We start from the raw sequence: 15,422 nt of genomic DNA, 5'->3' as shown, positions 1-15,422 counted from the left end.
GAAGGCCGCCCTGATGGGGCTTCGGTGGGCAGGAAGTAGCTAGGTAGCTAAGACTGCACAGGAAAAAGGTTATGCAAGTGTTGATCAACCACAGCATTCAAGAATCAAGTTAAAAAAATAAATAAATAAAATAAATTTTAAAAAAAAGAATCAAGTTAGACAAGAGGAGGAACTTCCTGCTTGCAAAGATTAGGATTGAGAGTAACTGATGAGGGAGAGTGGGAAACCCCTTCTCAGAGGATGTCAGGAAAAACAGGTCAGAAGCTCATCTACAAGTCTGCTAGACGCATGCTCCTTCCTGGAGCTGGGGGATGCTGAGATGATGTCACCTCGGCCCCAGGGCTGCAGCTGAGGCTTGTATCAGGGCCTAGGTGTTTCCTCGCAGACCTAGCCCAGGTGTTCCTTCGATGCCACTGATGCAACTCCTGGCCTATGTGCCCTTAGGCTGGCTGGAGGGGGTCCGCCTGGCAGATGGTGAGAAAGGGTGGGTGCCCCAGGCCTACGTGGAAGAGATCAGCAGCCTCAGTGCCCGCCTCCGAAACCTCCGGGAAAATAAGCGGATCACAAGTGCCACCAGCAAACTGGGGGAGCCCCCCGTGTGATGGGCAGCCATGGCCTGGGACACCTGCTCCACGCCCGGCTCCTGGACAGGTCTGGAGGGGGCCTGCAGTGTCTCCATGCCCCAAGATGCTGGCACTGGGACTTCTGTTCCGAGACCTGGCGTTGAGAGTACAGGCTGGACACAGGAGGGGCTCTCCCCTGTCATACTACTCAGTGTCCACAATTCAGGGACGAGGGTAGTTTCTTCCTCTGGCTTGGGGGCCACAACTTGTGACCTCTGATATCTGGCAAGGGCTGGGGCCCTCTCCCTTTCCTGCCCTCGACACTGCCTGACTCTTGGTCCCTCTGGCAGGGACCTGGCTGGCAATGGCTCTGGTGCTGCTGGGTGCTGGGACCTGTACATGTATATATATCTGGAGTCTTCTGGCCTGAGCCTGTGTGGGCCCTGGTTGCTGTGACCTGTCTGTAAATAAAGTCCCATAATGCCTTTGCTTGGAGTCTGTGAGCCTTTTGGTGCTGCCTCCACCCCAGCCCTATTTCCCCAGCTAAAGATCAGGAGGGTCTCTGGCTGCCTCCCACTGGGCATTGGCCCTTCTGTAGAGTTTACCTCTTAACCAGAGGAGGGTGAGAGAGGGACTCTATATCAGTTAGACTGCTTTGGGCCGCAATTAACAAAATATCAGATTCAAACAGTCTTAAATATTAAAGAGAATATATTAGTTCTTGGATTTTTTTCTTACAGCTTCTTTAACAAATTATCACAAACTAGATGACTTAAAACAACAGAAATTTATTCTATCGCAATTCTGACCAGAAGTCTGAAATCAGTATCATTGAGCCAAAATCCGGGTGTCGGCCGGGCTGTGCTCTGTCTTGTAGAGGAGATGTGCTCTAGGGGAGAATTGTTCCTGGCCTCTTCCAGCTTCTGGTGGCTGCCAGCATTCTATGGCTTGTGGCCGCATCACTCTACTCTCTGCCTCTGCGGTCACATTGCCTTCTTTGTGTGTCTGTCTAATCTCCCTCTGCCTCCCTCCTATAAGAATACATATGGTTGGGGCATCCCTGGTGGCGCAGTGGTTAAGAATCTGCCTGCCAATGCAGGGGACATGGCTTCGAGCCCTGGTCCGGGAAGATCCCACGTGCAGCTAAGCCCGTGTGCCACAACTACTGAGCCTGTGCTCTAGAGCCTGCGAGCCACAACTACTGAAGCCCATGAGCCTAGAGCCCATGCTTGGCAACAAGAGAAGCCACTGCAATGAGAAGCCTGGTCACTGCAACAAAGAGTAGCCCCTGCTCGCCGCAACTGGAGAAAACCTGTGCGCAGCGGCAAAGACCCAACACAGCCACAAATAAAATAAATTAATTAAAAAAAAAATAAAAGAATACATGTGGTTGCATTTGGGGCACACCCAGATAATCTCCCCATCCTATAATCCTTAATTTAAATCCCATCTGCAAAGAACCCCCCTCCCCTGCCTTTGTCCTATAAGATAACATTCACAGGTTCCAGGGATTAGATTGTGGATATCTTTTGCGGGGGGAGCATTTCTCAGCCAACTGAGAAGTGTAGTGGCAGGATGGGCTTCAGGCAAGGCTTGATCCAGTGGCTCATTGATGTCACTGACAACCCAGCTTTTTCCATTTCTCTACTCTGTTGTCCCTATAATTGGCTTCATCCTAAGGCTTCCAGGGGCTTCTTCATTTACATCCAAAATGGAGGAAGAGAATTGTCTTTGTCCTAGCATTCCCTGTCAAAGTCCTGGGATGTTTTAGACCTGCTTGGGTCACATTGCTACCTCTGGGCTGATCACGGTGGCCGAGGAATGGTGTGTGCTAATAGACCTAGCCTAAGTCATGTGCTTTATCTCTGGAACCAGGTTATATTCTCTGGAACCCCAATGGATCCCCAAGTGGCATCTGATGGCTGCTGCAAAGGAGGAGTAGGTGCTAGGGAGGCCAATATTCACTGAAACCCAAGTCACCCAAGAGAGTGGAAGGACCTGGGAATAATGAGCTTGGAGATGTGTACACACCTGAGGGGATAGGAGCATCCTTCCTCTCTCAAGAGGAGGTCATGGGGCAAAGGAAACAAATGAGTTAGGGTGGTCTGAGAGGGCAAACATGGGCAGACGGGAAGAAGCTCAGACCCATGAAGAAGGCTTTGGGAATGACTTTCTAACATGAGATGGTGCAGGGAAGGTGGAATGTATGGGCTAAGGGGACAGACATATTTGAATTTGAATGCTGGTTCATACATTTATATCCTGTATGATTTTTTTATTTTTTGGGCCACATTGGGAGTGCAGAGTCTTAACCACTGGACTGCCGGGGAAGTCCCCCGTATGATTTTTTTTAAATTAATTAATTAATTAATTTTTGGCTGCGTTGGGTCTTCGTTGCTGCGCGCGGGCTTTCTCTAGTTGCGGTGAGCGGGGGCAACTCTTCGTTGCGGTGCGCGGGCTTCTCATTGCGGCGGCTTCTCTTGTTGCAGAGCATGGGCTCTAGGCACACGGACTTCAGTAGTTGTGGCACGTGGGCTCAGTAGTTGTGGCTCGCAGGCTCTAGAGCGCAGGCTCAGTAGCTGTGGCGCACGGACTTAGTTGCTCTGCGGCATGTGGGATCTTCCTGGACCAGGGCTTGAACCCGTGTCCCCTGCCTTGGCAGGCAGATTCTTAACCACTGCGCCACCAAGGAAGCCCCCCCCCCCCATATGAGTTTTTAAAATATAGCTTTTACTTTGGAATAATTTTAGGTTTACAGAAACGTTGCAGGATTATACAGAGTTCTGTATACTCCTTATGCAGTTTCCCCTAACGGTAACATCTTACGTGACCATGGAACAGTTGTCAAAACTAAGAAACCAACGCTGGTACATGACTATTAACTGAACTCTAGATTTTCTTCCGATCTCACCAGTTTTTCCACTAATGTCCTTATTTTTATTCCACGAGCCAGTCCATGTTCCCACATTGCATGCAGTTGTCACGTCTCCTTAGACACCTCTAGTCTGTGACCGTTTCTTAGTCTTTCCTTGTTTTTCATGACCTTGACAATTTTGAGGAGTTCGGGTCAGTATTTTGTTAGACTGTCCCTCTGTTTGGGTTTGTGTGATGCTCGTGACTGGGCAGGAGTTGTGGGTTTGGGGAAAGAAGACCACAGAGGTGAAGCGCCCTTCTTGTCACATCATCCCAGGAGGCACATAATGTCCCCATGACTTATTATTGGTTGTGTTAACCTTGATTACATGGTTGAGTTTGGTGTCTGCCAGCCTTTTCCACTGTGAAGTAACCATTTTCTCCTTTTCACAGTCTGTTATTTGAAGCAAGTGGAGCCCACACTCAAGTTGAGGGGAAGCCATACTCCACCTCCTGGAAGCTATATCTACATATATTCTTTTGAATTCTTCTGTTAGGAAGATTTTTCCTCCTCCCACCTCCCCCTCCCCCCATTTATTTCTATCAGCATGGACCCATGCCTTTATCTATCTTATTCTTTGGGTTATAATTCAATACTAAGTTATATATTTTATTGTTCAGATTGTTCCAGCTTTGGCCATTGGGAACTCTGTCAGATGAGCTCCTGTGTCTGTGATATCCCTCATCCTTTTTTTTTTCTTTTTGAGCATTTCCTTACTTTCTGGCACACGATGCTCCAGGTTCATGTTGTATTTTCCCTTTTCTCAGCACCAGAATCAACCACTTCTCTAAGGAGCATGGTTCCTTTTACTGAAGGGTGGTGTTTAGGAACTAAGATCTGGGCACTGGATGTGCTCATTGCTATTGAGGTGTCACTGTTTCTAGGCCCTTTCATCAGACAGAGGTAGGAAAATATATATATATATATATATATATATATATATACACACACACACACACACAAAATGTGATTTTAGGCAAGATGCATAATGGCTCTAAACCTCAGTTTCCACCTCTGCAAAATGGGGATGGTGATAATAGTACCTACTTCACGGAGCCACTGTGAAATAAAGTATGTAAGGTTGACACACTGCCTGGTCCATAAGAAATTGCAAAAAATGGTGGCTTTTATTGTGAGAGCTGCATAGCCAAAACACGGGAGCCCTTGTGAGGTGGTGAGGCCTCTGTTTCTTGAGGATTTAAGGAACTCGGAAAGTCCAGGAATGGGACTTCCCTGCACTGAGTAAAGACCAAATGGCCTCTCTGCTTCTTCCAGTGCTGAATCTGCACGGAGATAGCCAAGGTTGGCACCAGGTCGGCAAAGCAGAGGAAACAAGCTCTCCTCATTCAACCTGCCCTGGCACATCTGGCTGACACCGGAGTCTGGGCTAGGCTGCTGGGAGCTGGCGGGGGCAGGGGGTGGCTCTCTTTGGGGCTGTGCTGCCGGACAGAGAGGCAGGCTGCACAGGGTCCCGTGGGGTCTACTTCAGGAAGTATATCCAGGCAAGCCATCTTGGGGGAGCCCCTCTCTCAGTGGTACCTCTGCCCAGTAGGCTGTGCCCTGGCATCTGGCCTTGGCCAAGGACCCAGGGCCCTGCCCCTGCTTGCTGCTGGAGACGGAGGGAGGTGGGGGTGCTATTGGGCAGGACAGGAGATGGGTGGGCATGTCTGGGGCAGGGGTTTTGGCCCCTGAGGCTGTCTGCTCAGCCAGTGTCCAAGCCGTGGGCTTCCAGGAGCTCATCTCAAAGGTTTCCCGCCCAGTGCCAAGCCCCTTCTGCAGTGACGGAGGGGATCCTGCTGTTCTCCGCCCCCCCCAATATTTCCCAAACTCTGAACGTATTGTTTAGAAGACTTTATCCTGAAATGAACTGAGAAAGAAACTTATTCAATTGTTCATTTTTAGGGCACAGTGAGGTTTCAGGGTGAACCAGGAGCCAAGCTTCAGCCCCAGCAGGCGCTTACCTCCGGGGCAGCCAGCATGGAGCCCACAGCACAGAGATATTCACCTTTCTTTGATCATTCTCTCCCTCCCTCCTCTCTCTCCCTCTCTCCCTCTTTGTGCTTTTTTTTTTTTTAATATAGTTTAACTTATTGCAGTCTATTTATTTTATTAAATTTTATTTATTTTGGGCTTCCCTGGTGGCGCAGTGGTTGAGAGTCCGCCTGCTGATGCAGGTGACATGGGTTTGTGCCCCGCTCCGGGAAGATCCCACATGCTGTAGAGCGTCTGGGCCCGTGAGCCATGGCCGCTGAGCCTGCGCGTCTGGAGCCTGTGCTCCGCAATGAGAGAGGCCACAACAGTGAGAGGCCCGCGTACCGCAAAAAAAAAAAAAAAAAAAAAAAAAAATATATATATATATATATATATATATATATATGTTTATTTTATTTATTTATTTTTGGCTGCATTGGGTCTTCGTTGCTGCGCGCGGACTTTCTCCAGTTGTAACGAGCGGAGGCTACTCTTCATTGCAGTGTGCGGGCTTCTCATTGTGGTGGTTTCTCTTGTTGTGGAGCACAGGCTCTAGGCACGCAGGCTTCAGTAGTTGTGGCTCGCGGGCTCTAGAGCGCAGGCTCTGTAGTTGTGGCGCACGGGCTTAGTTGCTCCGCGGCATGTGAGATCTTCCCGGACCAGGGCTTGAACCCGTGTCCCCTGCATTAGCAGGCAGATTCTTAACCACTGCGCCACCAGGGAAGCCCTACTGCAGTCTGTTTAGAGTTAATTTTGTTACAGTTTATTTTTTGGCCACACCATGTGGCTTGTGGGATCTTATTTCCCCAACCAGGGATCGAACCCGGGCCCCCAGTAGTGGAAGTGCAGAGTCCTAACCACTGGACTGCCAGGGAAGTCCCCTTCTGTGCTTCGTTCTAATCCCCTTCATTCTCCTCTCTCTCATTTGTGTCTCCTGTGGGCCAGGTGGGCTCGGACAGCCTCCTCTTACCCTAATTGGTGAGACAGACAAGTGAACAGATGCAGTGCGGGGGCTACCAGACAGTTTTGAGAGTAGGGCAGGATGTGGGGCAGCAGGAACTCTCCTACTCTGCTGGCAGTGTGTAAACTGGCACAACTACTTTGGAAAACAGTTTGGCTGCATCCGCTAACGCCGAGTACATGCCCACCCTATGACCCAGTAATTTCACTTCTTTCTTTGTTGTTGCTGTTGTTTTTTTTTTTTTAAAAAAATATATGTTTGTTTGGGGCTTCCCTGGTGGCGCAGTGGTTGAGAGTCCGCCTGCCGATGCAGGGGACACGGGTTCGTGCCCCGGTCCGGGAAGATCCCACATGCCGCGGAGCGGCTGGGCCCGTGAGCCACACCTACTGAGCCTGCGCGTCTGGAGCCTGTGCTCTGCAACAAGAAAGGCCGCGATAGTGAGAGGCCTGCGCACCGTGATGAAGAGTGGCCCCCCGCTTGCCACGACTAAAGAGAGCCCTCGCACAGAAACGAAGACCCAACCCAGCAAAAATAAATTAATTAATAAAAAGCTCCATAAAAAAAAAAAAAAAAAAAAAATATGTTTGTTTGTTTATTTATTTATTTTGGCTGCGCCAGGTCTTAGTTGCGGCATGTGGGATCTTCGTTACGGTGTGCGGGATCTTTTTTTTTTAAGTTGCAGCGTGCGGGATCTTTTTTAGTTGTGGCATGCGGTATCTAGTTCCCTGACCAGGGATCAAACCTGGGCCCCCTGCATTGGGAGCACAGAGTCTTACCCACTGGACCACCAGGGAAGTCCCTTGCTTCTTTCTTTGCATATACGCCCCACAGAAATCTGTACACACGTGCCCCCCAAAACACAAACTATTTAAAATGTTCTTAGCAGTACTGTTCATTAACTGGCAAAAATACTGGAAATTACCCAAATGCTCATCAATGGTGAAATGGATAAATTCTGGTCTAGTCACACATGGGAATGCTATGAGTATTACTGTTCACATTGGAACGGTAATGAGAATAAACCATCGGCAACTGTGCGTAAAGAGAGAGAGCAGCCAGACGCAAAAGGGGACTTCTTAGATAATTGTTTTTGCATAAAGTACAGAAACAGGCAAAACTAATTAAGGGGTAGAGGTCAGGGTGGGGATGCCCTGGGGCAGGACTAGTAACTTATGGGGGAGGAGTCTGATGACGCTGTTTATACAGGCTGTTCATTTGGGGACAATCCATTCAGCTAACCACTCAAGATCTGTGTACTTTATACCTGTGAGTAAACTTCAACAGAAACTTAACCCTGGTGGGAGGAACCCTGGGGCTGTAGGTGGGCAAATAAGGGAGCAGCCAGCTCTTACAAGGGATCAGGTCAGGCTTCCTGGAGGTGGTGTCACCCAAGCTACAACTTGAAAAGCTGAAATGGAGGTGGCAGGACAAGGACACAGCAGAGAAGAGATACCCAGGATTTGCCCTCCTCTGGGAACCAGCGGCTTGAGGAGAAGCTGTTTCCTGTCAGGAAGAGAGAAGGAGTCAGTGGCTCGAGTCCTTGACCTGACCTTGACTTTGGCCTGCTCCTGATTTGCTTCCATGTGAGAGGGTCCAAGGATCATTCTTGCTCCAATATTTTTTCTGGGTTTACACGGAGGCTCAGCTTCTGATTCCAACAGAGCTTAGCTGTGATTCAGAACCTCCCAGGATTAGGAATCTATGTGGCTGGAAAATGATCCTTTCTGCAGATGAAGGGAGTTGGGTAAGAAAGGCCTTTGGAATTTGAAAGTTTATCATGGAGGCAGGAGTGGCAGGACCCGGACCTGAAATCCTTTGAGCACCTGCTGTGGGCCCGGGACAGACAGACACTCTGCCATCCAGTGACTCCAAAGATTTCCACAGCCACCTAACTCTGCAGGGCAATGGAAGGATGGGAGGAAATGCTTTATAAACTGTGAAGTGCAGTACACTTGGACAAGACCTAAAACACTTCAACACCTCACTGAATGGTTGAGCAGCCCGTGTGCATGGTGTGGATAGTTTGGGGCTGGGGCATGGTGTTGAAATTAAACCTGAAGGATGCCACCCATGAACCTGTTATTAGAGCAATGATAAAATACCAGGTACCGGGCTTCCCTGGTGGTGCAGTGGTTAAGAATCTGCCTGCCAATACAGGGGCACACGGGTTCAAGCCCTGGTCTGGGAAGATCCCACGTGCCACGGAGCAACTAAGCCCGTGCGCCACAATTACTGAGCCTGCACTCTAGAGCCCACGAGCCACAGCTACTGAGCCTGCGTGCCACAGCTACCGAAGCCCGCACACCTAGAGCCCGGGCTCCACAACACGAGAGGCCACGCAATGAGAAGCCTGCGCACCGCAACGAAACAGTAGCCCCTGCTTGCCGCAACTGGAGAAAGCCCTCGCACAGCAATGAAGATCCAACGCAGCCAAAAATAAATAAATAAATAAATTTATTAAAAAATATATATATACCAGGTACCATTTACTGACCACTTACCAAGCCCTGGGATAAGGCCTGTATGTCCATCTTCATGTTAAGTGGGTATTGTTGATTCCATTTTACAGAGAAGACTGACACTCAAAGAGAAAGGCACGGGGGACTTCCCTGGTGGTCCAGTGGCTAAGATTCTGCACTTCCACTGCAGGGGGCGTGGGTTTGATCCCTGGTCAGGGAACTAAAATCCCACATGCTGCGAGGTGTGGCCAAAAAAAAAAAAAAAAAAAAGTCCTTTAAAAAAAAAGGAGAGAGAAAGGCACCATGTGAGTCCAGAAACGAGAATCCCATGCAGTCTCACTGCCCTGTCCATCTTTCTAGTTGGTCTTTAAACTACAAGCTCATTCCAACCTCGGGGCTTTTGCCCTGGCTGCTCACTCCTTCTGGCATGTTCTCCCTTCAGATATTCAGGTCTGGCCCCTTCTTGTTATTCAGAACTTGGCTCAAATGCCACCTCCTCAGGAACCCTTCCATAATCACCGTGGCATACGTGGTCTCCCCACCTCCCCTCTTGCCACTCTGGGATTCCTTGTTTAGTTATCTATTGACCTGTTGACTGTCACTGCCCCATTGGACTGTGAGCTCCACCAGGGCAGGGACCCCGGCTGTGGCCACAGTGCTCCATGCAGCGTCTGGCACAGAGGAGACACTCAGGAAATGTTTGTTGAGGGGCTTGAGGGGATTCGAACCCAGCTCCACGTGACTCCTGAGCCTGAGGTCTCTGTGTCCCCTCGCACCTGCTCCGCCCCTCGGTTCCCACACCACGCCCCTGCTAGGAGCCACGTGGTGGCAGTGGGGCAGGGGGTGAGCACAGGTGTCCTCGGGCTGAGGATGAGGCTGCCCTAGGCACCAGGAGACCAGCTCAGCCACTGTTGCTGCCCTGACCTGGATTTGAAACTGGGCTCAGCTCTCACTTCCTGTCCCTGAGTGATCCTTCCCCATTCCAGGGTCCTTCTCTCTGGGCCTCAAGTGTCCGCCCAAGATTATATTTCTGACACTCCTCAGAGGAAGAACAAAAAGAAATGGGCCGAAACTGCAGCAGGAAGGACTCTGGTTAGACATAAAGTAGAACTTCCGAGCTGTGGGAACTGTAACAAACACCTGGGCGGGTGGAGGAAGTGGAGTTATGGAATCTCCTCCCCTGAGCAGCATGAAGAACAGGATGAACAGTCATCTGCTGGGCTGGGGTGCCGGAGTTCGGACATGATGAATTTTGGAAGCCACTCTCAAGCTCTTGGCTCATGTGCTGCCTTGAGGGCCAGGGACCTGGTCAGGAAGGAGAGAAGGGGTCAGATGTTAGGCCCACCCGGCATTGGTGTGGGTGGGAGAAGGTGGAGAAAGAGGCTGAAGCGGGCAGAGGCTGTGCTTGTTTATTTAAATCAGGCAATAAGGACTCGGGAAATTTTAAGGTGCTTTAGAGTTTCCAAAGCAGGGTGTGGGGGAAGTGAGCACTGGAGCTGGAGTCAGGCAGACCTGGCTTTGAGTCCGGTTTTACCACTTATAAGCCATGACGCTCTAGGCAAGTTACTTCCCATTTTTGATCAATTCCCTCCCCTGTTAAATTGGAATGATAATGCCGATTAAAGGAGGTGACAGTTTGAAAAAGGACTTGACAAAAAGCATTATGATATATGCAGGATATATGGCAGACTGGGCAAGTTTTATTATGATAACAATTATGGTGGTTTTGTTTTCAGTTCAAATTATGCACCAAGCATAAGGTCATTTCATCCTAACAACAACCCTAATTTTTTTTTTTTTTTTTCGTCATGTCCCGTGAACCCGGGTCCTTGGCAGTGAGAGTGCGGAGTCCTAACCACTGGACCGCCAGGGAATTCCCACAATAACCCTATTTTTGTCACCCATTCTACAGAGTGAATGAGGCTCAGAGTGGTGACATGACTTGTCCAAGGTCACATAACCAGCTGGAACCTGACTCAGGACTTAAATCCCATATGATTTCAGTCCAGTATCCTGCACCCTCCCCCTGCTGCCTATGATTGACTGAGAAGGTACTTTACAAATTGTAAAATGATGAATATCATCATCATTTTTTTAAAAAAGTGATTGCTGTTCATTAACTAGTTTCCTCTAGAGCAGGAGTCCCCAACCCCTGGGCCATGGACTAGTACCGGTCTGTGGCCTCCTAGAAACGGCCACACAGCAGGAGGTGGGTGGCAGGCCAGCGAGCGAAGCTTCATCTGTATTTACAGCCGCTCCGCATCGCTCGTGTTACCGCCTGAGCTCCGCCTCCTGTCAGATCAGCGGCGGCATTAGATTCTCATAGGAGCGTGAACCCTACTATGAACTGCGCAGGCGAGGGATCTAGGTTGTGCGCTTCTTATGAGAATCTAACGCCTGATGATCCGAGGTGAAGCTGAGGCAGTGATGCTAGCGCTGGGGAGCGGCTGCAAATACAGATTATCATTAGCTGAGAGGTTGACTGTACAGAGACCATAATAAATCAATTGCTTGCAGACTCATATCAAAGCCCTATCAGTGGGCTTCGCTGGTGGCGCAGTGGTTGAGAGTCCGCCTGCTAATGCAGGGGACACGGGTTCGAGCCCTTGTCTGGGAAGATCCCACATGCCGCGGAGCAACTAGGCCCGTGAGCCACAACTACTGAGCCTGCGCGTCTGGAGCCTGTGCTCCACAACAAGAGAGGCCGCGATAGTGAGAGGCCCGCGCACCGCGATGAAGAGTGGCCCCCGCTTGCCACAACTCGAGAAAGCCCTTGCACAGAAACGAAGACCCAACACAGCCAAAAATAAAAATAAATAAATTAAAAGAAGGCTCAACATTTAAAAAACAAAACAAAACACCCTATCAGTGAGTGGCAAGTGACAATTAAGCTGCATCTTACCTAGTAGACTGGACATAAGCAACACACTTCGGGTGTCACTGTATCGCATCACCCCCAGATGGGACCATCTAGTTGCAGGAAAACAAGCTCAGGGCTCCCACTGATTCTGCATTATGGTGAGTTGTATAATTATTTCATTATATATTACGATGTAATAATAATAGAAATAAAGTGCAGAATAACTGTAGTGTGCTTGAATCATCCAGAAACCATCTCCCGCCACCCGCCACCCCCTCCGTCTGTGGAAAAACTGTCTTCCGCATAACCGGTCCCTGGTGCCAAAAAAGGTTTAGGACCGCTGCTCTAGAGGGAGCAGAGTACTTCTCAGTCCTGCCACTAGAGGGCAGCAGAGCCCTGGACTGGGACCCAGAGGTCCTGAGGGTGGTGCCCTGCCCACTTCTCACATCCTTGGGTCTTGAGCCCTCCTGATGCTTAGCTGTGTGCTGGAGGGTAGGAGCACAGAGCAGCGGGCTGGCCAGGGGGCAAGAGATGGCACAGCCTTTGGGAAATAGGAGCACATGCCCAGTCCTGACTTCAGTTCTGAGAGGAAAACGTCTGACAAGCAAGATGGCGGTTGGTCGTGACACCCTCCTCCAGGAAGCTCCCCGCTGACTCCCGGGCTGGGTCAGGAGCCCTCTTCTTGCCCCCATAGCCCTGGAATCCACGGCATCAGCATCACAGGGTATATCACCTTCTCTATGCTCCCTTTGGACGGTCGGCACCTTGAGGGCCGTGCACTCTGACTCCTTCAGGGGTCCCAGCATGGGCCGAGCACTCAGGGGTGCTTAAGGCTTATTGAATACAGGTATGTGGGCAGCGGATGTCTGAGCTGGGTTCAGAGCCCCTTCCTTCTGAGACTGCCCCGAAGGTGGAGTGAAGGGGAAGGGAGAATTCCTAAGACTGAAAGATGCTTATCTCCAGAGGCTCTGGAGACCACCCACTTGGCCCTGGGATGTCTGAATCTTTATGCCAAAGTCTTGGCTGCATAATGTGACAATAAAATCACCACCACCAGGTACTAAATGTTGTTTGTCATTTCATCCACGTTGTTTACCTCCTTAACCCCTGTGACAACCTTCCAAACAGGTTCTATATATGCCTTCCAGATCTTTCAAAGGAGGAAACAGAGGCTCAGAGAGAGGAAGTGAGGTCACACAGCAAATAAGAAGCAGAGCCTCTTTGAACCCAGACCCACCCGACCCAGGGCCTTTGCTCTAACAACCACCCTCTCCCAGCTCTGCAGCAGTTCCCAACTCAGGAAGCCCATGCATGTCCACCAGTCACCACGGTGCTCACAGCAGCCCTGCAAGGTGGGCAGATGGGGATGGGAAGCATGGGGCAGTGTCGTACCACGGTTCACTCAGACGGGCACTCAGGAGCAGCCCTTCCCAGCTCTGCGTTCAGTGATGTCAGGCTGGTGCTGGAAATGAGCCATGCTGGGCGTATTTACACTACTGAAACCAGCTGCCCCCCATCCCTGTCACCACCCGACGTCAGAGCTTGTTGTTAATCCTTCACCAGCACACCCCTGGATGAATAGGAGCCCACCGAGCCTCAGAGAGGAGTGAAGATACTGAGATGCTCACAGGCCCTCTCTGCTTCCCAGCCAGGCCTCAGCGCCTCTGCCTGGCTCCCCCGGAGCCTCTGCCCTCCCGCTTTGCCCACATCCTGCCTGGGTGTGGGAATGAAGCAGTTTCAGCGGCTGCGCCCCAATCCTATTATCCCCTCCAGGGCGTGACAAGTGCCTGTGACTGGCCCTGCTGGGCCCCCTGCCCCTCCCTCCTCCTGCCTGTGGACTGGGGGTGCTCCTGGCCCCCCAGGTAAATCTTGTGCCCAGCGGGCAGTGGGATGCCTCGAACCCGACTTTGATATCCCTCAAGCTGTGACCCGCCAAAGAAGAGTGACACCAAATGGTGTCACATCCACCTTGCCTCAATGCCTGTCTACACCTGCCCCCCGCAGGGTGGGGTGAAGCAAGGCTTTGAGAAGGCAGGGGTGGACATGTGCTGGAAGGCTGTATTTCTCGGCTGAGGTAGTGGCTGGTGGCACTGGTCACTCAGGGCCCCAGTGGCACCCTGGATTCGGCCCTACAGCCACTCGGGCTGCTGGGGGTGGTTTTGGGGTCCAAGCGTGCAGTCAGTGCACCTGGAGGTGAGGACATGTGGACGGGCTCGGGGAGGAGCACAGGGAAGGACACCCCCTTTTCCCAAACAGATGCCTCCCTCCTGGACACCCCCGCCGAGTCTGCTGGTTTCCAGGGAAAGGCCGATGCAATCGCTGAGTCAACGGATTGAGGCTGGTATCACCCTGGCAGCTCTACGAGATGAACCTGTTGCTTCCAGGGCCCAACAGGGCCTGCCCAGGATCCCCGGACCTGGCCGGGTTCCCGCTACCCACCCTGCACCATTGTTCCTACCTGGCAACCAGCCCTGCCTCTCTCGCTCTCCTTCTCTCCTGCCCCAACCTCTAGCCCAAACATCACGTCATGCCCCAAACCAGCCTCTCTCCGACTTCCCAGATGCCAGACTTGCTCGCTCTGCAGTAGGAGGGGGTGTCAGGAGACCTGGGTTTGAATTCCAGGACCAAACCTACCGGCTCTGTAACCTCGGGCAAGTCCTTTTACCTCTCTGAGCCTCAGTTTCCTCACTGATGAGATGTAGGTTGTCACCCCACTGGACCTTACTGTTCAAGGGATAGAAGGGGCCCAGAGGGGGCCGTCAGGCAAGAGGTGTTCAGGGAGTTAATGGCTTTTACAGACTCTCCTCCAGCATGACCTGTTTTCCCAGGGCCTGTGGGGGAGAAGGGAGCTGTGGAACCTTCTGCTCGCCCACCTCACGTCCATCAGCATCAATCATGCTCCATGGTTCACTGGTGAAGTGGGTTCGAGCTTCCCACCTGAGTCTCCCGCCTGAGGCGGCTCTGAGTTCCTGGCATCAGCAGAGCCTGAGGTGTGGGCAGGGAATGGACACGGCCAGAGGCCACCATCTGGGCGAGGTCAGGACTTGGAAGAATCCAGCCTGTCCAAGAGGAGAGCAGACAAGACTGCCTTGTGGGGGGATTCGGAGGGGAGGCCTGGTCCTCTCCGGGGCAGCTCCAGGTGATGGCCCCCGGCCAAGGAGCCCATGCTGTAGGCTTACTGCCCACACCCTGGTTCTGGTGTAGCACGGCACCCCTGCTCCAGACAGCGTCTTCTTTCTTTTCTGGGGTTTGGGAGGAATTAGTGAAGTTGTGCTGTAATTAGCAGTGTGGTGGGCACCATCCAGGACTCGCAAGGGGGTCTGGGAAAGAAGGGGAGAGAGCCTGGGGACCAGGACTGCTCAACAAATGACCGGTGAAGCGGGAGGAGTGGGAAGGGAGTGGTGGATTGAATAGAGTGAATCAGTGAATGAATGAGTGAGTGAATTAATGAATAAGCTAATGCCTAAACAGTATTAGCAAACACTTATGTCGCCCTCGCTACCTGCTGGCGTTGTTCTAAGCCCTCTCCTTGTCTGTACTAACTCAGTCTTCACAAAAGTAAGCTGTCTTACTACCTCCATTTCATGGAGGCACAGAGAAGTAACTTACCCCAAGTCATACAGATGGTAAGTGGCTGAGTTGGGATTGAACCCATACAGGCTGGCTCCAGAGTCTCCCGATACCAAATGGGAGC

The 15,422-nt window shown here is 51.3% G+C and overlaps 1 protein-coding gene across 7 annotated transcripts in view; it reads left to right on the top strand.

Annotated features, from left to right (window-relative positions):
- ARHGEF19 (Rho guanine nucleotide exchange factor 19) overlaps window positions 1-1,582 on the top strand; it is a 29,147-nt gene extending 27,565 nt beyond the window's left edge. For 5 of the 7 annotated variants that reach the window (XM_032636288.1, XM_032636298.1, XM_032636304.1 and 2 more), the window contains one exon: window positions 445-1,575. In XM_032636288.1, the coding sequence (XP_032492179.1) occupies window positions 445-602 (158 nt within the window). In that variant the 3' untranslated portion in view covers window positions 603-1,575. Of the gene's footprint in view, window positions 1-444 lie in introns of all 7 variants that reach the window. The other 2 variants (XM_032636270.1, XM_032636280.1) reach the window with 1 other exon arrangement.
- The last annotated feature ends 13,840 nt before the right edge of the window (window positions 1,583-15,422 follow it).

This window comes from Phocoena sinus, chromosome 1 (assembly GCF_008692025.1).
Source record: "Phocoena sinus isolate mPhoSin1 chromosome 1, mPhoSin1.pri, whole genome shotgun sequence".
NCBI classification, from domain to species: Eukaryota; Metazoa; Chordata; class Mammalia; order Artiodactyla; family Phocoenidae; genus Phocoena; species Phocoena sinus.
The sequence above is the reverse complement of the archived record's forward strand: the minus strand, read 5'-3'. Positions and strand labels throughout refer to the sequence as shown.